This window comes from Mya arenaria, chromosome 15 (genome assembly GCF_026914265.1).
Source record: "Mya arenaria isolate MELC-2E11 chromosome 15, ASM2691426v1".
In the NCBI taxonomy this organism is placed as follows: Eukaryota; Metazoa; Mollusca; class Bivalvia; order Myida; family Myidae; genus Mya; species Mya arenaria.
Window position 1 is genome coordinate 24680527 of NC_069136.1, and position 27670 is coordinate 24708196.

Here is a 27670-nt window from a genome sequence, read left to right on the forward strand (position 1 = left end):
TTAACAAAATTAGAACGTATAACAAATGCATTATTAATGAATTTACACAACAGTAGGAGAACATTAGTATTATGCACCAGTCAATTGTAACCACGGCTCCCAGGTTCGGGGGTATACCGGAGATAGCCGGGGAAATGGGCCGTGTTTATACCTTCCAGGTAGCCCCGCAGTGCCGGGCGAATGCAGTGGTTTTGTATTTGCGCCAAAAATAGTGGGAAATGGGCCTAACCTAGGGTCCTTGGGGTGCGGGGGTATTTGGCGGGGATTTTACCAGCAGTTCGTCCCCATAGGGCGGGGATTTTAACCGGGCTTGGCTGGACCAAAAGTCAAAGTCTCCGCTAATCCCCTGACCTTGGGGGGGGGGGGAGGGGGCGTAGTTACAATTGACTGGTGTATTAACTGTCTGTAAAAGTTTTTACAAGACAAGATTTCTCTATATATGTTGGATTGCCGTACAATTGAAAACAACGTCTGTTACTTGCTTGCTGTGACGTTCGTTACTGAACAAAACATTTGAGCATTTAAGCCATCACTTGCTAGAATACAGCCAATTACTGCATAATTACTGGCATTCCATTTGCGCAATTATTCTTCAGTTTACTCATAGATAGTGTTCAAGCCAGAGCGGAAAATAAATCAAAGTCACATTACGGAGATTATATCTCTATAATGTTGAATTTATCCAGTTACATGCCTGTGTAAGGCCCGATAAAGTTGAAACAAAACCCACATAAATCATATGTGTAAGTTTGCACATCCGGTATAGCGCGTGCCGACAGCCTCGTTACGGTTCAATGTTATTCAACCTGTTTCCGGTGCCAACCACGAGCGAACATACAATGGAAACGGTAATGGTTTGATTAGAACGGCTATTAGAGGCTATCTCGCATTTACACTCATTTGAAAGGTTCAAAAAGGGTTATTAGCCGCTCATATGTTTCATAGAAGTTTGAAAATAGAACAACCAAAGACGGATCGTGCAAACACGGACCACGGTTTAGTTGCCACGTGCAATCGAGAAATCAGATATTTATTTTGTGATGTGGTTTCATGTGAGGCATCTGAAATTAAGTCGTCGGTATTACCATGTCTATTCGAATAGCCATTTATATTCTGGTTAAAGGCTTTTTTATAGTCACGAGAAAGTCACATAACAAAACCTTTTACCAGAACTCAGTTTAAATTCGTCATCCATGTATGTGTACAAGTGGACTACTAGTATGCGTGTGTTTAAATTTCATTTATCTAATGAAAAGGGATTTGTACAAACTACGTAGATTACATAAGTATTAATCCTTTCAGAAACCGCATCTAAACGTATGTGTAACAGAAATTCGCTCAAAAATATGTAAATCATACAAGGGGTTGTCCTTAGACACAAATGGGGAGTTTTTAAGTCTTGGACAAAATACATTTGTTATAAGTAAAGGACTATATGTGTACATATTTCCCTACACGCACCCTCTCCCACAAACACAAACACGCCCCCTTTCGTCGCATAAAACTTGAAAAGGCAAAAAACACACGTATTTTTACTGTAGAGCACGAGTCAATTACAAGAGCTTTTTGCGGTCTCATTAGCAAACTATCAGTAAATCAACGGTACTTGATACACTGTGCAGATTTCTTTTCTATACATGCTTTTCGTCAAGGTGACCCCTCAAGACCTTTACCATTATGCTTGTCCCAATATGAGGCGCACATTTGCTTATGATAAAACAGTTAAGTGTTTTAAATGTGAGACTTACGTGTGTCATGTAGGTATCAGTGTTTTTTTAAAATGAGTTGTTTAATTGATTTATTTATTTTTCAAATCGGCAATGAAACCATTTATTAAAATAATGAATTGGGTTTTTTTAAAACTAGTAAGCAAAAGAACCACTGATCAAGAAAACTCTTTACTAAAACGACTTTCATCAGGACGAAGTACAGTTTCGGCGTAAGGTCGTGACACTCAGGATTTGGTAATTGCGGTGTTACAATGTGAATCAGTTTAAATCAAAGTCTGCGGGACTCGGAAGGGCACCTGTGAATCGATATAAAAGTTTAATGACCGTTGCTTGACAATAGTTGCGTGGGAATTACACATTTGTGAATAGAGAGTTGCTGCTATAGCCATATGCAGCTTGGGTTTCAGAACACGTGGATGTTGGCATTTATTGCTAGGTTATTACGCGGCCTAAAATGGCAATTACTTTTGACAAAGACATTGAGATATGGTCATTAGGATTTTTAAGATAACTACTTTATATAGTTCATTAAAATTCACACTTGTTTTTAATCGTGATTTAAGTCTATTTTTGTGATGTATAAGTGGACTTAATTTTAACTTTTAAATAAAGTTCTTACACTTTTACTTAATTATTCCTGTAACACAACCATATTAAAGCTGCACTCTCACAGTTTTGACAACTCTATTTTTTTTTATTTTTTTTTTGTCTTTGATGAGCCAACTTTTGTTCTGGTAAGCACTGATATAAGAAGATGCTTACAAAAGACCAGATCGCATTATTTTCAAATTTCTGTTCGAAAATATATGTTTAATAACTAAAATAAAATCTTAAGAAAAAAATTAATTTTCGACAGTTTTCCAACCAAATGAGATTTGTTTTATTGTGTGTTATCTTATTATCTGGATTGAAGGCATTGGTGAAAAAATCAGCTGTTTCTGAGACAAAACTTTAAGCAAATACCAAAACCGCCAACATGTGAGAGTGCAGCTTTAAACACTAAAATGAAAAAGAAAAGAACACAATATTTTTCATTCTTCTATTTTAATCACATCTAATCTGTAGTCACTCTGGCAGTGAATATTAACAATCTGAGTGAGAATTTTTTTAAGCAAAAACAATCTTTTATTTAAGATTGTACTACATATCTGCTGTTTTACTCCAGTATATAATATGACCAAACGTTCAGCCTTAATTACATGTATATAAAATGTTACAAAGGCATTTTTATTGTGGCACCTATTGGGCCCATTGTTCAGAACTTTGTCAAAGTTAACAACGTTGTTAACGCCATTGATGTTAACTTTCAAATCCTTACTGCTCTGGAAATATAATCGATACCCTTGTGATCTTTTGTATTTCTTTCAAGATTTGAGACAAAGGTTTTCAGATGTACTTGTTATCTTAATAAAAATATAAAGCACATCATAAAATATTTCACCTTTAAAAAGTTTACAATCTTGTTAATATTTTTCTAACTTTAACAAACTTCGGAACAATTAGCTCAATGTTATATGCCTACAGGCTGTTGATTAACATGTATTCAATTTGTTTTAAAATAAGTATGTCTTTATTAAAATTAAAACAACTGCAAACCAAAATGAGATATTTTGAAAACAGCCCTACAGCCATCATGTACAGAAGTCGTCAAAGACAAACTTTATCAGTCGGGTAAAGTTTAGAAAGAAAATGGTAAGTTACTATAATTAACAAATTATATAGCTAGCAATAAGATTATAAAATTCAAAAGATAAAAACAGTCGAAACACATCAATTATGCACAAAATTTAACATAAAACCATATTTATGTCCATAAATAAATGTCAAAAATACAATAAGTTAACAAAAAACAAAAGAAACATTTATAACAATACACTAAATACCGATCAAAAGCACTCAAGACAGAAATACAAACAATACAAACATACATGTCATTGACAACAGCAGTTTGTGGGTAGCAGATCAACAAATATGGTAAAATACACAGAAATAAAAGAGAGGAAGCACTGAACACAAAGTGTATGTGTATGGGTACGTGAAGTTACACATGTACATAAATGATGCTACTTGTACATGTGAAAGTTGCATTTGAGTTAAAAACTTGTTTGCAAAAATTCCCTTAAACTCTTACTTATAGGTGTTCTTATGTACACATACATGGATGATGTAGTGCACAAAAAAGTCCACTTGTACACATACATGGATGATGTTGTGCACAAAAAGTAGTCCACTTGTACACATATATGGATGATGTAGTGCACAAAAAGTAGTCCATCTGTACACATACATGGATGATGTAGTGCACAAAAAGTAGTCCACTTGTACACATACATGGATGATGAAGTGCACACAAAGTAGTCCACCTGTACCCATACCCGTACAAGTAGTGTTTTGCAACCTCATCACTTATTACTCTTGAAAACCATGTGCTTGAAAGATATCCAAAGCTATCTAGAATAAGACCGTTCAAATGATCTCATCTCCAGCATTTGTGAATTACAAAGTATAAACAGGATATGTTTATGGGCCAAAAAAATACCGTGAAATGTTTGATTTTTGTTCATGTTTTGCTCTCTCAAAATATTCAGAATTTAGTTCATAATTTGCTCAATCAAAAACAACATATTAAAACCATTCAAATCATCTTGAAATCAATAAACTTGCATACTATATGGCACACAAGAAAGATGACATATTTTTTTTTTTTAAAAAGTCATCTGTAAAAAGTACAAAGTAAGAGCATAAATTTTAAACCTGTCATGTAAAAACTACAAGACAATACAGGAATAACACATTCACTTTTTTGCTCAAGTTGGGTATTCCAAACATATATTATTTCCTAAATCTAGTTTTAATCTATGAGGCACGCAAGTAAAATGCAAATTCATCGTGATATGGCTTACCTTTCTTTATCAATATATTTTGATATAACATAAACATTATTAGTAAACTTTGTAAAATTTGGTAACTGAAAAAGTATCATGTACAATAGTTGAGCATCCAAACAACAATTAAAAATCAAAAAGAAAACAAGATCGTCGCAGAGCGAAAACCAACACTTGTCTGTCAATATGCACCTTATAAGAAAGCGTCATTACTCAACCGTGATAATAGGTAAAATTATGGGCATTGCTGCACATGTGCATATTTCCTCTGGCAACATATGTACCAAGTTTCATTTAAATTCTTGGTTGTTTGTTGAATTAAAAAACGTAGGGGTATGGACCTTACTGTACATGTCCATACTGCCTCTAGCTACATGCATACCAAGTTTCATTAAAATGTCTTGGTCGTTTGTTAAGTAATGGCCAATGTTAGAAGTCAGCTCATCAATAATGACAACAATGACGACAAAGCTATGACAATAGACGTTAAAATGTTTACTTTGATAAACAGAGAAACTTGTAAAATGATAACAGTAAAGACAATTATTGCACATGTGGGATAACAAACAGTGAAGGATATTGATAAACTGTACAACTGATTCAAATATATCCATGTTTCTTACAATAAAATATTGGTTATGTAATTACTAAGTATAAAGTTTAAAGGAATATTAAGGCAAGTAATTACATTTAAATACATTTCGCAGCCCTTTTCCATCATACAAAATCACTGAATATTAATGTCAGTTCCTTATAAAAGAAATGCATCTTACAATGCAAAATATTATAAAAAAGAAAAGACGAAAACATATCCTGATATTTACATCTATTAAAAAAACCTGTCATGGTATTCTAAACTATCATGCTTATCATAATTTCAAAACAGATATGGTACGAGTTATATAAAAGCACAACTTTAATTTCTTCTAAAAAAATAACTTCTAATAAGCTCACTTTACACCTTCAGTATATCAAGTACTTGCTATGCACGGTTGGAAAACCAATTCTATCATTTTAAACTCTTTATTACATGGCTACATACCAGGTAATGCAAGATATTAATAATTCATGAAGGACTTTACAAATTTAAGACTTGTTATAACTAGCACTTTTGCAGAAGGTATGAAAACCAGACGCCACCTGGACACAGGAGATAATTTTAATTTGTTCAAGGGTCATAACTCTTGTTAGACTGACTGAAATGCTACACTAATAGCAGATGCACACTTTCTCATTCTGGCTAACATTCATATGAAGTTTCATGAGTGTAGGTGCAATAGTTTTAGAGCTATTTATGACACAAGATATTTTGGGGATGTGACAGACGTGGCTGATGTGATGGACGCATCTCCTGTGGGTTACTATCTGGGGGTTAACAATTACAAAAGTTATGGTGGCACTTTGTGGGCTAAAGCTATTATTACTTCAACCTTACAGAACACATTCTGGGTTAACTTACAAAGGATAAAAGGGGATACACAATTACCTTTACAGCAATAGTTGTAAGTTGGTCTAATTTCCTGAGATCTTTAGATTGTGAACTGTCTGTCAGTAAAATTAATTAAGGCCTTCTCTCTGTTCTGGCTAGTATATTTGTTTATATTTACAAATAAAGAAATAAATAACAGTTTTAAATAGGCCTATTGAAAACTTTTCATAACCCACATACCTGATGGTAAAAACTGTCAAGAAAATTGATAACTTTTTTCGTTAATGTTAACAATTAACATTCAAATTTGACCACTAGTCATTTCATTTTTTTCAAATTTCACCATCAATTGGTTTATAAATTACATCATGTAAGCCCTTGAGAATATCATTCTACAATAGTGTTAGAACTGTCATGGAAAATATCTTCCGCTGCAGACTTTGGTTTTGATCAAGGTTCAAATCCTGCTGCTGGCGGAATACCTTTAAATTTGCATATTCTTTTTTATCAGCAATAATAAAATTAATTTTATGTCTAATCTTACCACCTTGATATGTTTTTCAACATTTTCTGACAAAATTGATATTTGATTACATCAAAGCAGCAGATAATGGGCTTTTTAAATTTATTTACTTAGCTTTATTGACCAGATGGCTTATAAGCTGATATGAAACACTCTTAAGCCTGTTTTGGTGTAGAAACCAGTGGAGTATTAGTGTCGTTTGGCCTTTGTGTCCTATTTTAAAGGCCAAGAAAATTTGCCGGACCAACAATGTCTTGGGCAAAAGGCAAACACCTAATGCAAAATGAACACCTTAGATAGTGAATATTCTTTCATTGTTATTGTTTGTAAGTAGTGGCCTTAATCAAACATAAAATCTCCAAAAAGAAACTTCAGAGGTAAGACACAATCGGTTTGCTTCGGTTTTTGTCTGCTACGATTAAGTAGTCTATAAAATCTAAGATTTGACTACATTCTATCTGCAACAAACAGCCATAGCAGCATCAATATCAGGATGGTTCAGCATCATTTCAGTATAATAATGTACAATTCAGATCTAAAAAGACAAAATATCATGAGAAACCTGAACACCTAATATGTTTACAATTCTACCAAATACACATAATTCATAAATGTTTAGTTTAAACAGTATATATTTTACAACAATTGTGAAGAAAGTTATGATATCTTATATTAAGTCACGATCGTTGACACGATGTTGGCCAAGATGTTATGTTTCTCAATCGTTGTAAAATAATTCAGTTTAAACTTAACTTAGCTAATTTGGACATTATTTCATTGATCGATAGTAATTATTGGATATATATTGACCAATCAATGAACAGTTTTGCTAACATTGACCAAACCAAAGAGTTATCAAGTTTTACCGTATATAATTGACCGATGATGATAAATAGAAAGTCCTCAAGCCTAACAATCGAACATGCATTACAAATTTCAGACAGACATATTAGACTGGATTTCTTTATCTAATACATGTAGGTCAGCAGTGTTTATGTAACATAACTCAAGTTAACACATATTCTTCGCTCTGTCACTCTGAAAGCTAACTAAAATAATAGACATATTCTAGGCCGAACATTATAATTGATGAATCAAGTATATAATGAAATATACTGGAAATTGTAATAAACTCTCAGTCATAATAATACTATTTTAATGCTTAACATGTTTACTTAAGTAGTTATGAACTTATATTTTAAGAATTGATATAACTGAATTTACTTATGTAAGTAAAAACGATGGTATTTTGTTATTATTATTTTCGATACAGGTGAAGCACTTAAAATATGTGTCAAAATAGTTTGACATACAAATGTTGATAAATTTCTAATTATGATAACAATAATGCTGAAACTGCTCTAAGAATGGCCAAAGCTAGATAAAATACATGTAAAATATATTAGGCACTAATATTATAAATATTCAAAAACAAAGTACAATGTACTGTACATTGCATAATAATAATTATTAAAATTAAAAACTTCTTGAAAGCATTTTTACTTTCATACATTTTTTTTCTTAAAACACAAAAAAATCACTTTTATTATGCTTTTACCTTTACTACTTGAATTATGCAAATAGTTTTATTTTGCAAATAATGAATTTTAATAGATAAAAAATAAAGTACTGCTTACAATAAAATCAATAAACTTTTCTATCATAATTCCCTTAAGGTTTTCCTTGTACTATGATGTGAATTTTGGATGTGACCCCATCTTATTTTGGTATCATTTCAAAGGTTTTGACATGAAAACAGTAGATATGTAAAAAAATATTGAAACCCCTCCGGCCATTTTAGCCTTGAAAAAATGCAAAATATCTCTGCCATGTTAGATTGCAGTTAAAAAAAGAACAAACTGCAAATAAAAAATTGTAATGCAATTATGCTCATTTGTTTTTGATAAAACGGTAGTATTCTGTAAGCAGTACCCAATCAAATGATACCAAAATTATATGAGGTCATCAGGTAGCAGAATATAATATCAACACTAATGGCTCGATAAACTGACAAGCTTATATATAAATCAGCAATCAATTGTATAAAACTGGTAAATTCCTTGATTTGTTTCAAGTTAGATGAATTGTTTATTGATTGGTCAATCTTTTTGCAAAAATTACTGTCGACCAATCAAATTGCATTGTTTTGCAAATTAACCATAATATCCAGTTTTCTACAATTGGCTGCTGATACATATACCTTACCACAAGTATCAAAAGAGAAATTTCATGTAAAACTTGGTCACACCGTTGTTTCTTTCTTGAACTTCAAGGCAGCAGAGTTTACACAGAATCTGACTCCGGTTGGTTTAGGCCCATCATCAAACACATGTCCAAGATGGGATCGGCAGTCTGCACATTTTACTTCCACCCTCTTAGCACCTGCAATATTCAAAATACAGCCCATAATGGAGACATTCCGTAAATGAATGGTAGTATGTACATGCTCTTCAATAAGCAATCCAGTGTTTTCCCAGTGGTCGAAATTAACACAAGCCCGCAAGCCCTGCAATAGTCATATGTCTTCTGGGATTGCTAAAATTCTGATTTTTTTATAGCAGGGTTTATTTAATTAAATTGATGCTAAGCAATAGTATATGAATTCCGACTTGTTCATCCAAAAGTCTTATTTCGATAACTGTTTTCACCAGGTTTTTTTTTAAATTAGGGTCCTCAGACCCTCATGGATGACAAAATGGAGTTCTCTGGAAACAAGTTGGAAAATGAACAGTAAGTACATTGTGTGTTCTTCTACAAACAATCCAGAGTTTTCCAAACGAATTCTATTACTATAATAGATTGATGGCTATTTATAGTAATGACATAATATCTCATATAACCCCCTAACATAGGTCACACTGTCAAAATGGCTGCCAGAACAAGTGGCGCTGTATATTGAAACTTTTATAATCTGGTGAGACAAGTGTATTTGTGGAGTTTTGCACTACATTCCCAGATTTAAACTTTGCTTTTCAAGTAAGACTTTTTGTTGACAAATATATTGTATACTGAAATAAACAGTGTGTCAAGACTACTGACACAAATGTGTTGAGTTTGACACAGCATTTCAAGGCGCATCAATCTAACACTTGTTGGAAGCATTTTAAGCAAAGAAGAATCTTACAGTCTTGAACTACAAACAGACTATCTAAATACAAGGCCACTATGACAATTTATAAATATTTCTGTGAAGTTTTAAACCTTACATTTAGGCCACACCAATACAATATTTTGATTGTCTGATTTTCCATGACTACTTTCCAGTTAAATTAAAATGACAGTCACTTCATAACAAAGGGAAAGAAATCATGTTCAGCATCCAAAAACTTTGAACAAGTTATCGTTCCTATCGAAATTGAGCAGCTATTTAGAATACAACCTACTTATTCAGCCAATGAAATTTCAGATAGGCAATCATTAAGTACTACGGTAGGTTTAATCATTTAGACAGTCATCGAAATTAGACTTTTGGATGAACAAGCCCGAATTCTTATACTATTGCTTGGCAATTTTTTTTTGAACAAGCCCTGCTATATAAAATGCAGAATTTGAGTAAGCCCGGAAGACATTTTACTAGTACAGGGCTTGCGGGCTTGTGCTAATTTTGACCACTGTTTAGAATGTCAACTTTCGCCAGTCCGCCTACTGCCACTCATCCGATATACACTCCCTGCGTCAGAAATAGCATTAACAATGTATCAGCCAATGAGGTTGTATTCTAAGTCAGTTAGATGATCTGAAATAATATCTTAATGATTTACTATGTTCACTCCGCCCATTATTAATCATTAAGAATGAATTTCATGTCGTCTATTACTTAAGTCATGCTTTTCAGTGGTTTATTGTAAATAAACGGTGTATATATAATAAGCTGATAAACTCGCTGTTTATCAAAACTGTGATTCCTTTAACAATAAAGAACTAAGGTAAATGCACACAGTTCTTGGGAGAAAAATCAATAATGTCATTTCCAGTATGATGTCATTTGGCTGAAAGATTTTTCAATTAAATCTTAATTAACTTATTGTGTTTTTCTTAAATCACAAGCATGAAATAAAAAGAAAAAAATGTTGTAGCAGTTTTAGATTACAATATATTTCACATCGTCAACACCAAAACTAAATATAGCATTTCAATGATTTGATGCACACTCGGTGAAACAATTTGCTTACATTAAAACAAACAATTATTCTTTATGTAACCAGCATTAAAAAAATGTTTGTTAACTAATGCTTTGAAAATCAGATTACTGCCATAAAATTAACAAGCAACAAGAACTTCTTTTGCCATTGGGTTTATTTCTGAAACAACAATCAAAGCTCAGACTTGAGTTTTATGCTGGGTTTATTTTCAAACGCAAGGGCCGCAGAGTTAATGCAGTAACGTAGGCCAGTGGGCTCAGGACCATCAGTAAACAAGTGCCCAAGGTGCGCCCCACAGCGTGAGCATGTTACCTCTACACGCTGCATGCCTGCAATATATCGCATTCTGGCAGTGATATTGTATTTCTTTGGATATAATTATGAATATGCTGCAAATGTATTTTGACTTCTTGTTTCTGATAGAAAATCATCAACACATTGTTAATTTATTTAGCAGAAACACTGAAGTCTGACTCTGATTTCAATATTGGCAACAATTTCAACAAAATTTGGATGAACAAGCCCGAATTCTTGTACCATTGCTTGGCATCAATTTTTTTAACAAGCCCTGCTATATAAAATTCAGAATTTGAGCAAGCCAGAAATTCATTTTACCGGGCTTGTGTTAATTCCAACCACTGCTTTGAGTGAGTCTCTTTACCGACGCACACTAAAGGTTGATGCAAAAAAAAAACTTTAATGCATTCTCATGTATAACTCATATGACTTTACTAATTAACACAGGGTTCTCAATAAGTTTCGGTTGAACTGTCTCAAATAGTAACCGACCAGCTTCTACTTATTCTACTGAAAATTCATTTAGTTTTCCAAATTTGAACCGGCCCTATTGCCATTTGAACCATCCATTTTGGCCGGCAGCCGGTTCTTATTGAGAACACTGTTAACACGATAAAAGCAATGATTTATGTTCTGATAAAATAAGGTAGCATTTTTTTTTTAATTAACCTTCATGGCCATAAATACCCCAATTAAAAAAGCACTATTTTTTTGGCATCAACCTGTACTGTGTACCTTTACTTTATCACAAAAAAACATTAAGCCCATCACACCCACCATGAGACGTATCATCCCCGAGGGTGACTGCTTCCTTCGAGATCACATCCTTAAAGGAAGGCCAGCCGGAACGGGAGTTGTATTTGTCATCGGATGAGAAGATACGATTCCCACAAACTACACATCGGTACGAACCCTCATCATTGTGGCTGTTGTATTCACCCGAGAAAGCCCTGAATAAAGAAAAGAACAAATGTCAGTACAAGTTTAAAATATATGTATATACATGTATAAAATATTAACATTGTGTTAATACCAGACGGTCCAACAAACACATATAATATTGTGTGGTACCTTTTGGCAATAACCAAACCAGTCATCGAAATTAGACTTTCGGATGAACAAACCCGATTTCTAACAGAAGAGCTTGGCATATTTTTTTTTACAAGCTCTTGTTTTTAAATTCAAAAGTTTATCAAGTCTGGAAAATGTTTAACCATAGCCAGGCTTGCAGGCGTGTTCTTATTTTGACCACAGCCTCAAAATATATTCTAATTAGTAAAACCAGTAGGTCCCAACTGCTGAAAGCAACTAAATTCATCTGTACCCATGGAATGTTTTAAATGAATTATCTCCAAGGCATGAACATGACTCTCAGTGACATAGATAAAGTACTGTTAGTTTTAACACTAAACCATACCAATGATCAGTACTTTATCTTGTAACAACTGTTCTATCCCAATATGGTTTTTGTCGGAGAAAAGATTAGAAAGGGAAAATGTCTAACAAAACGGAGAAGTAGGATTATGGTATGTCATACCAGAAGCCAATCAATTTTGTTAGACATTTTCCCTCCCTTATCTCATCTATGACACCAACTGTGTTGACATCCACTTATATGATAAGTACTACAAGAAACAAGCCTTTCTACCTCTCAGTGCCCTTCTCCTGTGTGACTTTGTACTGCATTGGGGTCAGCTTTTCCCGCAGTTCTTCCCGCGGGTATGACACGGGACATGTTGCTGTCTCCGTACATGATGCTGAAAAATTAAAAACATTCATTGCAGAAGATCTGACCATTAAATGATACATGTGTCACAGGATATAAACAAAAGTGCCACAGTGCAAATGTCTTGAATGACAGCTTGTTTTGTTATGTCACTTGCATTCTTTTTTATCAAACCTGGCAAAGCCACACAGTTTCACCACAAAATACATAACAAGTTCATGTACTTTAAGAATCTACAGTCAATTTATTTTTGAGGAAAATTCTGAGAGTAAACATTGTATTAAAAAGTAATAATTAGTTGAGACATACTACAGTTTCTCAATTTGAACTGCCCTAACAGTGGCTTCAAACAGTCAGTTTCAACACTTCGAAGAGCTTTGTTTGTCACTGCACCATTTATTCAAGTGTAACCTAAAGCTTTGATCTTATTGGTCAGCTGAAGTCAAACCAGTACATGGATGGATGCCTTGTGGGGATATGAGCTCTCCTGTGACCTCTACAGTAGTTAGTAAGTTCTTAATGATTTGTAAAGGTATGCACCATATATTATCACTGATGGCGGCAGTTTCTTTGATGTGATGTTAATCAATAGGACTTAATTTGAAATTCAGTTGATAGATTTTTAGGCAGAGTTAAAGCCACAAGTGTAAGTTCTATTCTTCCTGTTTGTTAAGCCTTATTCACAAATAAACTATTCAGGTGTATATTATCTAACAATTTAGTAACTTAAATGTACCTTTAAACTTCTGTATTGATGGCGATTCTTCTTGTTTAGAAGAAATTAGATGCAGGATGTTCATCCAGAAAATAGTTCCAAGTACAACTCGCATCTAAAGAATCCTGAAACAAAATGCAACCATACGTTTAATATTTTGGTGTATAAATCATTAAAATAAAGTTCACACAAGTAACATGCAAATTGCACAAAACAATCCTTAAACTTTTGTGCATTGTAATATTGTACATGTTATATGAGCCGCATTCCGCGAATTTGGGTCTTCGTATTAAAATCAAAACAATGGGGTAATAGAAACTTGAAATACTCATTAATAGATACCCATTTTTTTCAGAAGTGTGGAGTAATACTGCAATAATGAGCGATCAGGGATACTTTTTTTATTATTTTGACATTTCTTATGTACCCCTGTAACACTACAACTCTCTACCATTTAACACCAGGAGAAAGAATATATAGAAATATTATGCATCAATGTTGAATAATGACAAAGCTGTTCAATATGTACCCGACAGTGATCTAAACTGGATTTAATTTGTCATTATAGTCTTTATTTATTACATGAATACCGTTATACATGTACACAACCTGTCATATATGTCCCAAATTTACAGATATCGGCATACTTCACAAACAAATGACACATGTAAGTGTTTTATGATATCTGAACATGTATTTTGGCATAAATGAAGATGTGTTTAATAGTAGGTAATAATATTTGAGTAGAAATTTGAAATTATAACACCCAGTGAATTTCCTTGCGTTGTGTTAAATATGTACAGAATATTAACCGCTGTCCAGTGTCATTTCTAGCACAAATTTGAGCTGCCAATTTCAGTCAGACTGACACAATGTTCCAAAGCTGAAGAGCTGGTTCCCCTCCCCAGTGAGCAAAAACCAGGCCGATAGCTTCACTGACAGGAAGTGAGGAACCAAATGCCAAAATTTAAGTAAACTAATGTGCACAAGATATTGTAAAATTTAGGTTAAAAATCGGGCTAAATCATGATGGAATTAGAATTGACATATTCTCGTATAAAGTTTCAAAATTTCTAGCCTTTAGGTCTAACATAATTTAAGCCAAGCAGATAAAACACTTGTGTTTATTAAGTGATTTCCAAATTAGGAAAAAAATAGACAAGTAAAAATATTGTAATTTTATAATACGATTCAAGCGGACTTATTAATTCAATAATTATTTTCATTATGGATACAAATAAGCTGAATATATTCAGAGGTCTGACTCACATTCATTTGAGTATAACGCTTTAAAATTAACTTTTTCTATTTTCAGGAAGGGGAATGTCCGTGCGTTTATTTACATCGACACCGTCTAGGAAAGGAATACCGAATTAGTTAGTCGTTATCAACACTGATGGTTACGAACAATTCTATCTCCTGCACAGTGACCTCCCCTCATACATATCGGACATATAAAATGTTAAATCACTAAGTTGCTTTAGTTTAATTATGAAATATTTGAAAGCACATTTGTACTAAATTTTATAAGAATTTATTGTTTTCGTCATACAGTCGAGCACCGTTGGCTCGAACTCCCAGAGACCTGCGAAAATACCTCGAGCCTCGGTAAGTTTGGTCTTAGCGGAAATGCTTAAATTCAGTATAAAGAAATCAACCCTTTACATCCAGTTCGAGCCAATGAAGTATTTGAACAAAAAGAGTTCGAGCCAAAGGGGTTCGACTGAATTTGAAAACTCATTTCGCAGTACAATAGGTCCGTGTCTTTATAAACTGGGAATGTGATGAGTTTTATACTCGCTTTTACTTAATTATAGTTCACGAAGTTTAATTTATTTCTACAGAAGTTTTTACGAAGTTAAATCTTTCTACACAAGTTAAATACTATACTCAATCACGGACCTGTAAACCATTGGTCCGTGACTCAATTAAAAAAACACAACAGTTGGTTAATTTTACTTGCAATAATAGAATAACATTTAATGATTTTCTTTTAAAAATGCAACCACGGATTAATGTAGGTGCTTATAAATCAAAAGATACATTTAAAGAAGGTTAAACTACTGCAAAAATAATTATGTGATTTGAAATAAACTTTTGCATTATGCTTCCAAAAAATGCATTGTCCAATCCAGATTTTCATTCTAGCACCAGAAATACTCAATCAATTTCAACAGAATTTGGAAAATATTATTTTCAGTATTTAAAACAAAATCAATATAAAATTTAGTTAAAAACATGTAAAAGATTCAAATGCAAATTGAAGTTCCTGTATTTAAGTACCGATTTAAAAAGATGATCATAAATATATAATTATAACTTTATTTTGCATTCCAAGTGAAGTATTAAGCAAGTAACCCATAATGTATCATAATTTAATATTTCCTGTTTCAGTGGTCCGGAAGGTGTCAGTGACAGTTCATATAATCTGATAAAAAGCTTGTGTGTAGTCTGAAATGACATAGCCTTACAATTTTTGTCATAATTGATCAAAGTCTTCCTATCTAATTCAGTTACAAATATACATCTTTATACGGCTGTATTTTACAGCTGTGGCTATCAAGAAGATATATCAACAGCTATAAAATACAGCTGTAGATATATTTTTTGGCACTAAAATACAACTACATATGTGTATTTACAACGCTTTATCGACCATTGTAGCTTAGAAACGCATGGTGCGTAGAACTTCTGCTTTCGAGTGATGCTCTTCAATTAGTACTGCAGAGGAGAGTAACCTCTGCGCGGAGTTTCCGTGACGTAAAAGATCGCTCCTGTATTGCACGGATTACATGCATGGATAACGCATATGTATTTATTGGAAGCCGTCCGCTGTCGAGATAACATTAAAACAGCAAACCGCGGTTCGTCATTTAAGCCTCAATTCTAAGATTCTTGACCTTCTGGTTGCCATTTATGAAACACGTACAGAGCGTTACGATATATATGTGGGATAGCAAAGGACCAGAAATTGTACATCTTTAGGGGAATGTGTCCCGGTTCCAGTAGCCAGTTCCGTAGAGCAGTGGAATCAAGTCTGGTGAATAGTGCCACCGGGTAGACACTCTAGGAAGCCTAATGCAAGGTTTCAACGTTGGCCTAAGAACATCGCGATCTGAATGCTGACAAGGGTCCAGGCGTTTTCTGTAAATAGGAAGGCATAATAGACTTGGCATATATTTGTTTTCTAGTTATCCAGTTCAAGTAGTAAGTTAAATGAAATTATATAGCTTTGCGATCTAGTCTAGTGAACAGAGCTGGTGACTAGAAACTACGCGGAGACTTATACTTAGTATCTGTGTTGACTTCCGCGCATTGCGATCGGTGCGGTTACAATGTCAACTTCAGTTAAAAATCAAACCTACTGCGAGAGAAGGTCATTTATGAATGAAGTGATAACCCAATGAGAAAAAATAACATGAATTTGTGGTTAATTATTGTTAAACTTTATTTTTATAATTGTTTGTTCCATTTATTCGGTATATTTAAGGCAGGCCAAGAAAAATATCAATATAAGCTCTTCGAAACCGATTGTAAACACATCGCGATCCAAGAGGATATAGATGGTTGATTATAACCTTTACAACACCACGGCCAAAATCAAACATTTTCGTTAATCATCATCATCATCATCATCATCATCATCATCATCATCATCATCATCACCACCACCACCACCACCACCACATCCACCACCACCACCACCACAACCACCACCACCATCATCATCATCATCATCATCATCATCATCATCATCATCATCATCATCATCATCATCATCATCATCATCATCATCATCATCATCATCATAATCACCATCATCATCGTCTCCAACAATATCAAAGGGAGGTAACTACGCCAAAGACAGTATTCATAACTGTTTCGACGTATCTAGTTAACGGGTCGACAACGTTGAAAATAAACGATATTAAATGGGTCAGAAACAAAATGGTAAGTTTTTGTGTGCATTTTCTGTAAACATTTCGTGCTTTCTTCCTTGTTTTTCAGTCAGTGACATATCCGATTAGCAAAATAATAATTTCATTCCAGCATAAATTGAAAAGCTCTCAAAGGGACAAAGTCCGGCAGTTTATTGCCTTCACACAGACAACTGAAAAAGCTGGAATTCAGTGTTTGAGCTGTCATGACTGGAAACTGGATGTCGCAGTTGACAACTATTTCCAAAATCCTGACCGATATAATGAAACTGTAAGACCAACAGCTGATAGAAAACGCCTGGAGGCTCTATGGCAGAGATATAAAGGTATATTGCAATTGGAATGATGTCATGAACTAACCATATTCAGTATATAAGACTAGGCACCTTTCCCAGTTGAGCCATTATTGTTAAATCAATCAAATTAATAGCCCAATTCGGCTACTTTTCAACAAAATAAACATCGTTTTATTTGATTTAGTTATATTAACCTAATTGGAAAAGGTGCCAGAGTATTTGTAATTTGTTGATTAGGAAATGTGCACAGCCTGTTTCAGCAAGCAGTTGTAACCTTTGCAGTTATGGGTGCATGTAGAGGGTGCATGTTGAGGATTTGTCTTCGCGTCAAAAAAGCGGGAAATGTGCTTTATCTAGGGTCACTGCAGTGTGGGGGACATTTGGCGGGGATTTTACCAGCAGTTTGTCTCCGCAGGGCCGGGATTTTACCAGGGCTCGGCTAGACCGAAAGTCAAAGTCCCCGCTATTCCATTCCATTTTGTTGTAGCTCGATTGGGAAAGGTGCACAGAGTTCCATTCCAATTTCTTGTAGCTTGATTGGGAAAGGTGCACAGAGTTCCATTCCATTTTGTTGTAATAGCTCAATTAGCAAAGGTGCACAGAGTTCCATTCCATTTTGTTGTAGCTTGATTGGGAAAGGTGCACAGAGTTTCATTCCATTTTGTTGTAGCTCGATTGGGAAAGGTGCACAGAGTTTCATTCCATTTTGTTGTAGCTTGATTGGGAAAGGTGCACAGAGTTTCATTCCATTTTGTTGTAGCTCGATTGGGAAAGGTGCACAGAGTTCCATTCCATTTTGTTGTAGCTCGATTGGGAAAGGTGCACAGAGTTCAATTCCATTTTGTTGTAATAGCTCGATTAGGAAAGGTGCACAGAGTTCCATTCCATTTTGTTGTACCATTATAACTCAAATGTCTCTTTTGTAGTAAAGAATTAAGATTGTGTTGAAAAATATGTCATTTTGAGAAAAAAGAATGGCTTTACATAAATAAATAAGGAAATGTTACAGTTGAAGTAACAAGTTTTTCTGTCTCCTCCTGCAAATGAGGAAACTATCAAAATATTAGTTTTTCCTTTCAAAAGACCTGAAATGGCTGAAATATCAAACCGTGTGACTGTAATATCTATAAATATTGCAATTAGTTATGACAGTTAATATTGCATACTAATCTCTGAATGTGATGAAAAACAGCCATTTCTGAATTTAATAATCCCCAAAACCTAGTCATCACACAATTCATTCGGATGTGAAATGAACATTCACACGCCAGGTAAAAGGACTTTCATAAAAAAAATATATATTTATTATTTTTTTTCTCCAGATTTGGACAAATATAATATATTTTGCCAGGGGAATGGGACCGATAGTCGGACCCGTGGTTACTATAGAAAATTGCCTGATTATCCATTATCCTGAATTATCCTGAACTTATGGATAATCAGATCTTTTTTTATCCTTTTACCAGCGATTTTTTTAGGAATTATTTTTACTGCCTGTACCTTGCAAAATGGGAAAAAAAGTCGACTTTGGGAAAAATACAAAATCAGGCCAAAATAGCTAATATAATGGCGAAAAATGAAATATACATGTTTTAACTTTTTTATGCATGAAATATGCTGTGAAAGAGTAAGTCTTGTCAAGGTTTTGTTTAAAGTTCAAGAAATTCATTGCTTTTTTAATCATGAATGTAATGTGCATTTATCAAATTGGGAAAAAATTATAAAATTTGGGGGAAAATGGACAGTATTTCACAAGGTGAAACAGCCTTTAGAAGCCAGTAAATTGCATTAAAAAATCAGTTTACATGATCTAGTCATATATATCTTTCAGATCCACATGAGGAAAACAAGATGACAGTTGACGGTGTTATGAAATTCCTTGAGGACTTAAACCTGAGCCCAGAGTCACGCTTAGTGTTGCTGATAGCATGGAGATTTAAGGCCGCAACACAGTGCGAGTTTTCAAAAGAGGAGTTTATAAATGGCATGGTAGAATTAGGGTAATTTGAACTTTCTATTACTAATTGTTTAAGTCTACATAAGAAGGGTATATTAACTTGTTATCGTTATTGTTTGAATGAGAAATGTATACTAATACGTTTGTAGAATCCATTGAAGACCACATTGTAAAGACGATACTTATGTAACTTTAATATATATATAATTATGTGTTATCTTTATGAAATAAAGTTATTATTATTATTATTATTATTATTATTATTATAATTATTATTATTTGTGTAACATATTTTCATGAGTGTACATGCCACCATACAATCTAATAATTGTCTTACTCTAAAAAGGTTTAAAGTGTAGACACTTAAGTAAAATGCTTTAAATCATTTTATATCTACATTTGAAATAGGTTTGACGTAATGCTTTATATTTTGGTAACTTAAATAGATTGACAAAATGTTATATTTTAAAGGTTATAATGACACCAAACTACCAAACGCATTCAAATGCCAATGAATCATGTCCTACATTGAACGAGATAAGTTTACTACAGTGAGGAGTTTTTCAAGGACAAGTAATAATTGTGATTGTTTCTAATTAAAATGCCAATTTGCCATTATTTTGAATATATGAGGTTGAAACATTTATGTGTTAAAATTTTCCCAATTTGAAGTGCTTTAGAGTTCAAATTTCCCAAAATGAAAAGGTCAGGCAAATTTTCGTGCTTAGAAAGCCCTGCTGGAAGAGACAGCAGCTAGACACAGAACGAGTCTTATTTCTCCTTAGTTTTATTTTTATGTCTGAAAAATGTGAATGTCACAATGATAATACAGATATCATTAATATTGACATCCATTACAGATGTGATACAGCAGAAAAGTTGAAGCAGAAATGTCCAGCCTTGGAACAAGATATCAGAGACCCATCACGATTTAAAGATTTCTACCAGTTCACTTTCAACTATGCCAAAAACCCAGGACAAAAAGGACTTGGTAGGACAAGTTTAAAAGTCATAACTTTTAGAATAAGTATACTATAAGTAATAAGTATAAGGGGAGCAGGACTTTTCAACCCCAATATTTTTCAGATTTCTTTGTAAGTTTATGTCCTGGTAGTATGTCATGTAAACAGCATTGGTCTGTTTGTATATAGGTAATTTTTTGTATATTTAATATTTTTTAACAATGTACACAATAATTAATGCTAAATGTTGATGCCAGCAAGTGAAAATGTTTGTGCACAAGTAACGCACTTAAAGGGACTAGACACCAGATGATACCATTGCAAGAAAAAAAGAAAATTGTCAAAAACTTTCATAAAAAATTTGATATTGTTGTTTACAACGCATTGAATCTTATTTACTGATGTATCACATTGCTTGGGACACATGTATCTTTCGCAGTTTTTACGTATTTTACCAATTCGAAAAAATACTGGTATTGTCTACCACATAAATCCCAGTACATTTAATAAAAGCGTCTGTAAATGTATATGCATGAATCACGGGCCTTTCACATGCTAAATCTACACACTATAAACTGTGAAACCTTTATTAGCTATTTTTAAACGGGTCAACTCAGCTGAGAGAGCGACAAAAATAGTTTTTTATCATGTAAAATGATGTATTATCAGCCTTATACTTACTACCTCCTATTGATAATTCTGAATTTTTTGAGGAAATTTTGTATTTGCTGTTTCTTGGACCATCTGGTGTCTAGTCCCTTTAAAAAAAATGAACAAAACCAATCTGAAGGTCAAGCTTGAAAAAAGTGTGGTAGGCCTGTCATGAACAGATCTGATGAATGGTTACAAGATGTATTTATTGATTCAAACTGTCTGACATCTGTGCTACACATCAGACTGTTCAAACAACAGTAAAAACAACTCTATTTACATAAAAACTTGAATCTTAATTTATCATCATATACCAAGCAATCATGATTAATATTCATATACATTGACTGCAGTATACACATGAGTCAAGTGATTTACATTAATGAAATGAGTTGATTTGTGGTCTTTATTTGTCCTACATGTTGATATGTTTATTTTACTCTAAATTTCTAGTGTGTTTTACCACAAATATAAGTACACCGATATTAATAGTTACACTGTTAGTAGCTGGAGTTGTATACAAAATACACCCTCTGTGGTTTCATACCATGTGAAAGCAAAGTACATTTTAAAAGTCACAAACTTCCTTAAAAAATATAAAAACATATAAAATTATAAAGGTATAAAATTACAAGGGGTGTATAGATTATATGCCACCTTCACATGATCGCTGTTGACCAATCTGATAGCGTCATTTATGTAGGTGAGATATTTAACAGTATGCCACTGTTAAAAAAATGTAATGTTCATTATATATGAACTGGTAAAAAAATAACAATGGTTTTCTCTTGTGTATTTCAGACCTGGATATGGCAATAGCATACTGGAATATTGTTCTATCAGGGAGATTCAAATTTTTACCATTGTGGAGTCAATTTTTACAGGTATGTTAATAGATAGTGTTTTAGAATTTGTATTAATGCTGCTTATTACTAGATTAACACAAGCCCGTAAGTTGGCTTGTTGAAATTCAAAAGCCCAAGTTTGAAAAGTGTTTTACCATTGCAGCTGCAAGCTGCACTTATTTCCACCACTGATTTTTAATAATTTTTTTTTGAATTTAACTGATGTTATTTATTTAATAAAATGTTTCAAGATCACTTACATCAATAATTGTACTAAATAAACATTGAATGTATGCGGTCTCCCAGTGTCTAGATTTCATTTTAATTGTTCGAAAAGTGTTTTACCATTGCAGCTGCAAGCTGCACTTATTTCCACCACTGATTTTTGTCATTGAAGTTTTTACCAAAGACCAAATTGAAGTCAAAATAGTATTCAGTGACGATGGACATTTTTGTATCCATGCTAAGTTGAGGAAAGATAAGAAGCACAACTGACATGCATTTAAGTCAGAGTTATGGGCCTTGCTAAACAATGTGTGTGTTGTCTCATGGACATGAATCTTGGTGCACATGTTATATCATGATTTGTTATTAATTAAAATACCCATCTGTCTACACCTCTGCTCTGGATAATTTTTTGTTAACAATCTCTAATCTGATAATGATCAATCCGATAATAAGGAGATTCTAAGAATGATAGCTCATCGCATGAAAAGTACTGCTGAATTGTATTTCCCCCCCATTATTAAACATACCCGGTACACATGCACTGTACTAGTTTTTCCAGCGTTTCATGTTATCTTTTATCTTTGCCACACTGTAGCAAGTTGCATCAATCTAGCTAAAGAAATGCTTCTTTATGCTTATTTGTGCCTCTTGATAAGCTTAAGCCGTACTAAATTGACTCCATGTTAACAGTTTTGCTACAGGTTCCAATTTCAAAATGTTTCAACAAGGAATGGTATAACAAACAAATGTCTGGAAAAAACAAACTAGCATATAATAGCAGTTAAACCTGTTTGAGGAAAGTGTATACGGTATTTACAGCAGGCGATCACAAAAGCGATTTGGCAATGCAAAACCTTGATCCTTTTTATCAGATCTTGATCTTAGTATCCTGCTGTGCTGTTCTTGAAATTTTATTATAGAAATGGACCCTTAAAATGGCCCTGAGCCTATAAACAAATACACAGGAAATTGGCCCCTTCTGTGACATCAGTGCAATTAGCAGGAGATGCACAGCAGGGGATTATCATGCCAAACATTCCTTAAACTAGGCCTTAAAGACAACACTTGCAGGTTCATAAACCAAGGGTTTCTATTGTTTATGGTTTAGTCTCTGTTAAATATAAAAGCATCAGAATACAGTTTCCTTTGCAATATTTTGAAATTCTATAATCTATAGTTTTTTTGGTTTCGAAGACCCAAAACCTACACCTGTACCAGCAAAGATGACACTAAACATACCCGGTAGAATCAATTTGGTATGGCCTATGAAAAGCAGGCAATTGTTTATGGTGGCCTGTGGTGTTCTTGTATAATTTGTGCTGTTTGTTTTGCAGGAGCATCATAAGAGGTCAATACCTAAAGACACATGGAACCTCCTCCTAGACTTCTGTAACATGATCAATGAAGATATGAGCAATTATGATGAAGAAGGTAATAGTTTCATAGCTTACAGTATTCAAGGTGAATTGTGTTTAATATGTTATCCTGCTGGGGGTTATATCCATAAATATCTTGTCATGAAGTGAAATTATCTTTAATAGTGTCATGTGTTTTATATTTTGCTTGGGAAAAGTGAAATTTTACCATTATTAAAATTTAAAACGAAGACAAGGGATGGAAGAGAATATCTTTTTACTAGCTTTGCCATCATTTAAGATTTAAAGGGACCAGGTACGAGATGGTCCACAAATCAGTAAATACACTATTTCCTTCAAGGTATTTCTTGCCTAGACTTATCAATACAAGCTAATAGGAGGCCAATAATACATCATTTTACATGATTAAAATAATAAGCCCAAACAATCATGTTGCTATCTCATCTGTTTATCCTGTTTAAAAATAGCGCAAAATAGCTTCTTATTTTTAAACACAATGGGATTTACGTGGTAAACCCTAGTAAATTGGAAAAATGCGCAAAAACTGCGAAAGATGCTTGTGTCGTAAAGATGTGATACATCAGTAAGTAAGATTTAATGCAGCGTACATAACAATGTCAATTTCTTGCAAGTTTTTGACAATTTGTTTTGTATCATCTGGTGTCTAGTCCCTTTAATGCAACTGGGCCCAGGTTAGCTGAATCCCTTCTCATGAAGGTGTTACATGTTAAATACACAACAGTGCAGGTGAGTTTTGTTGATTGACACAAAACAGAGTTAGTAGGTTTTCTCACGGCTTTCAGGTTTTCCAATACAAATAAGACATACATTTCAAATTGCAAAACTTGGGATATTATGAGGCTAGTGTTGTTATATGCCTGCTATATAATATTATGTTTGAATTTAACTGATGTTATTTATTTAATAAAATGTTTGAAGATCACTTACATCAATAATTGTACTAAATAAACATTGAATGTATGCAGTCTCTCAGTGTCTACATGTTAGATTTCATTTTAATTGTTTTTTTTACTAATTCAACAGGTTTGGGACAAGGATGGTAAAAAATTGTGAAGTGCACATTGATATACTTTTTTTCCTGTAGCAAGTGAAGCAATTATTCTCTGTGTTGTAAAGTAAGATTCATAAGATACTGTTGAATAATGTACATTTTATACGGTTTGCAGGAGCGTGGCCGGTGTTGATTGATGAGTTTGTGGAGTACGCGAGACCTCAGGTTCAGGCCAAGTCTACGACAGTATAACGCTGGACCGCCTTGTATATAGTGTACCATACATTAGCCCAGGTGTGACTGCGTGACTGCCTCTTGATAACCCCCTCTCCCCCGGAGTAAACGACCGCTGCCATTCCTGCCATGTGATGTCACTGCCTTCATGAAAGACTGGCTGTTAAGATACACACATGTCTCATGATAGTGTAGATAGATTATCTCTAGAGGGCTTAATGTTTGCAACCTTTAGCTGGTCTGTTTTTTCGAGGATAAAAGTTGGAAATATTATCATAGCCTTGGTGTCGTTGTCTTTGGCATCGTAATTCAAGATATTCAAATTAAATTTGGTACACATGTTACAAGATACTCTGGTTTAAATTATAGTAGAGTAATGCTCCTTGCTCCATCAAAAATACATACAAGCATTGACGTTCGCTTAACAATTGATCAGTACATCTATCAAGTGGCTAATTAAAAACCTGGCAAAATATCAATTTACTGATGTTTGCTGATGATCAAATAATGGTGTTACAAATTTTGAACCTTATGAACTTGGCCAACACCAGAAGCGATGGGACCTTATATAATTATAACAGGGCTTCCGTTAAAGGAAGTTTGGAAGTATATTACTCCCTAGAAATAGGTTTAAACTTCCAAACTTAATTCCTTGGAAGTACAAAAACTTCCATAATTTTGAAGAAAACTTCCAAAGTCAAAAGCTTGGAAGTTCAAAATATCAAAACCTGGTGTCAATATTACTTTTATGCTCACAATTTCAATCAGTCTTGAAGTAAAATGAATTATTTGATTTTTAACATCTGTCATCCTATTTTAAAAATACTGGAAAAAGTGTATTCGGGGAGACTTAAACTTCCACATTTCAGTGAAAAACTTCCAATATTGATGGACAGGAAGTTCATACTTCCAGTTTCAAATTCTTAATGGAAGCCCCGTTATAAGATGCAGTTTTTCTCTGGAAATCTTCTGAATGCTACAAACTATACACATTTGAAACAATGCATTTTTGTTTGAAACCAAGCCAATACTGGAAGGATACATTACCACTGTCCAATTTGTATGTATATGTATAAAGTTTATTATATATAAACTTCACACAAACATGAAAATGAAATTAAAAACCTTTGATTTATATCTTAACATTTCAGCATTATGCCTTCATCTGTAGATAAATAAACAGTCTTAGATAGGTAGAAACATCAACGTTATAAATTGTTCAATGACGGCAAGTCGTTTAGCAGCAAAACCAATGATGTTGGTTTTTATTTTTTATAAGATTTAAAGATAGCTTTACACAAAGAGGATAATTATTTTCTTTTGAAATACATGCAGCTGAAACTTCTTGCAAAGTTGTTCTATATATCTATTTTTGTGCATTTAGGGCTACTTTGAGATTTAATTGATTATGTTTTGATTAAATACATGTAAAAGCTCAAAACTTATCTGATATTTTTTTATCTTAAGTTGAACCAACATTAAATAGTATGATGAGGATTTATTTGTTTGATTTTTAGTGCTTATTTTGATGATTTTTAGTGCTTATTTTGATCAGATTCTTCTGTTAGTTGTTTATCGCTGGTAAAATTGAAAATTATATTATATTTTTTCTTTGATAGAATCAGTTTATGTAATTGTGTTGTAACCTTACTTGACAAAACTTCTTTCAATAAAAATTGATCTATAAGTCCTGCCATCATAACATAAAATCTGACTTCAGTTGATAAAATGATATATTAAGTGATTATGGGAAGGCGTTTTTTTCAAGAAAGAAAAGGTTCATGTATCCAGTAGTCTTTTTCCCCATATCAGTTTAAAATAACAACATTTATTGGGATTATGTTTCATCACGTCTTTGTTAACAATTAAAACCCAGTCATGTTTTTACACTTGATGGTCTCAACATTTAATTCAGGAATGGAACTAACCACATAAAATACTTAGATGGCAGCAAAGGTTGTATAGTAAATATGATGTAAGCATATATTATTCCTAAAATCACGATAAAGATCTTTTGACTTCAGACTATTGTGGAGTTGTAAAGATTTTTGCTCCAACTTTTGCATCAAAAACAGTAGAATTCTGTCTTTTTTTAAACTTCGAAATGAATATAAATGACTGAATTCCAAAAGGGTTCAAAGCCCCTTAACCCTGCTATAGGCATGAATCCCTCATACTGAAATTCAGGACTCACTGCAACCCTGTTTAAAAGAATAACATATTTGATATTGATGCCAAAACAGACAACTTCAAAAGTGAACTGGAAGACCTATTTCTGCTAGTCTTAGTTCATGCCTGGCGTGTTTTATATATTACCAATTGATGATTCCAAGTAAATAGTTTTGTTTTCAATAAGAAGGTGCAGTGACATGGGAGTTTTATTTTTGAAAGTGCATATATTAGCTTGTGGCTGCAATGTGAATGGTGGTAGTAACTTGATATACATGTATGTTGTGCTCCAATGAAATATATTATTTGAAATTATATTTGTCAGCCTGGAATTTTAAAATTTGTTAAGCTGCATTTTTTTCATAAAATGTAATAAACTGTGTTAAAAATTTGTTGTTTTTATTTCTTTTTTATAAGCCTTTTAATTACTCGCATCAAATTGTTTTCATAATAAGTAAATTTCCTATTAAATGTCACCCACCTTTTGTTATTTGACATAATTGTCCACTTAATTTATAATTCGTCATATTGCAATTTCACTTTTTCATTAATTCT

The 27670-nt window shown here is 33.4% G+C and overlaps 2 protein-coding genes across 3 annotated transcripts; one reads left to right on the forward strand and one right to left on the reverse strand.

The window, feature by feature from the left end:
- Nucleotides 1-2755: 2755 nt before the first annotated feature.
- On the reverse strand, nucleotides 2756-14810 carry LOC128219933 (methionine-R-sulfoxide reductase B3-like). 2 transcript variants are annotated; one of them, XM_052928119.1, is made up of 5 exons: nucleotides 14717-14810; nucleotides 13469-13572; nucleotides 12655-12763; nucleotides 11784-11956; nucleotides 2756-8949 (listed from the first exon to the last, which is right to left on the reverse strand). In XM_052928119.1, exons 2-5 carry the CDS (start codon nucleotides 13560-13562, stop codon nucleotides 8810-8812), a joined length of 516 nt encoding a protein of 171 aa, XP_052784079.1. In that variant the 5' UTR covers nucleotides 13563-13572; nucleotides 14717-14810; the 3' UTR covers nucleotides 2756-8809. The 2 variants fall into 2 exon arrangements, with proteins under 2 accessions (XP_052784079.1, XP_052784078.1); XM_052928118.1 differs by lacking the exon at nucleotides 2756-8949 and adding an exon at nucleotides 10846-11038.
- A 2545-nt stretch (nucleotides 14811-17355) lies between these two features.
- LOC128220531 (DCN1-like protein 1) lies at nucleotides 17356-27506 on the forward strand. The gene is made up of 7 exons (XM_052928963.1): nucleotides 17356-17398; nucleotides 17498-17711; nucleotides 19513-19681; nucleotides 20499-20629; nucleotides 22053-22135; nucleotides 23659-23755; nucleotides 24888-27506. The coding sequence occupies exons 1-7, from the start codon at nucleotides 17396-17398 to the stop codon at nucleotides 24962-24964; spliced, it is 774 nt and encodes a 257-aa protein (XP_052784923.1). The 5' UTR covers nucleotides 17356-17395; the 3' UTR covers nucleotides 24965-27506.
- The last annotated feature ends 164 nt before the right edge of the window (nucleotides 27507-27670 follow it).

Bases quoted from the DNA above. Each gene is read 5' to 3' on its own strand.
- LOC128220531 (XM_052928963.1), top strand. The intron at 20,630-22,052 runs GTAGGACAAGTT...TGTGTATTTCAG, and splicing joins CCCAGGACAAAAAGGACTTG to ACCTGGATATGGCAATAGCA. The intron at 22,136-23,658 runs GTATGTTAATAG...TTTGTTTTGCAG, and splicing joins TGTGGAGTCAATTTTTACAG to GAGCATCATAAGAGGTCAAT.
- LOC128219933 (XM_052928118.1), bottom strand. From the start codon at position 13,562: ATGCGAGTTGTACTTGGAACTATTTTCTGGATGAACATCCTGCATCTA. The intron at 11,957-12,654 runs GTAGAAAGGCTT...TTCTTTATTCAG, and splicing joins CAGGAGAAGGGCACTGAGAG to GGCTTTCTCGGGTGAATACA. The intron at 11,039-11,783 runs GTGGGTGTGATG...GATATATTGCAG, and splicing joins CGGGGATGATACGTCTCATG to GCATGCAGCGTGTAGAGGTA.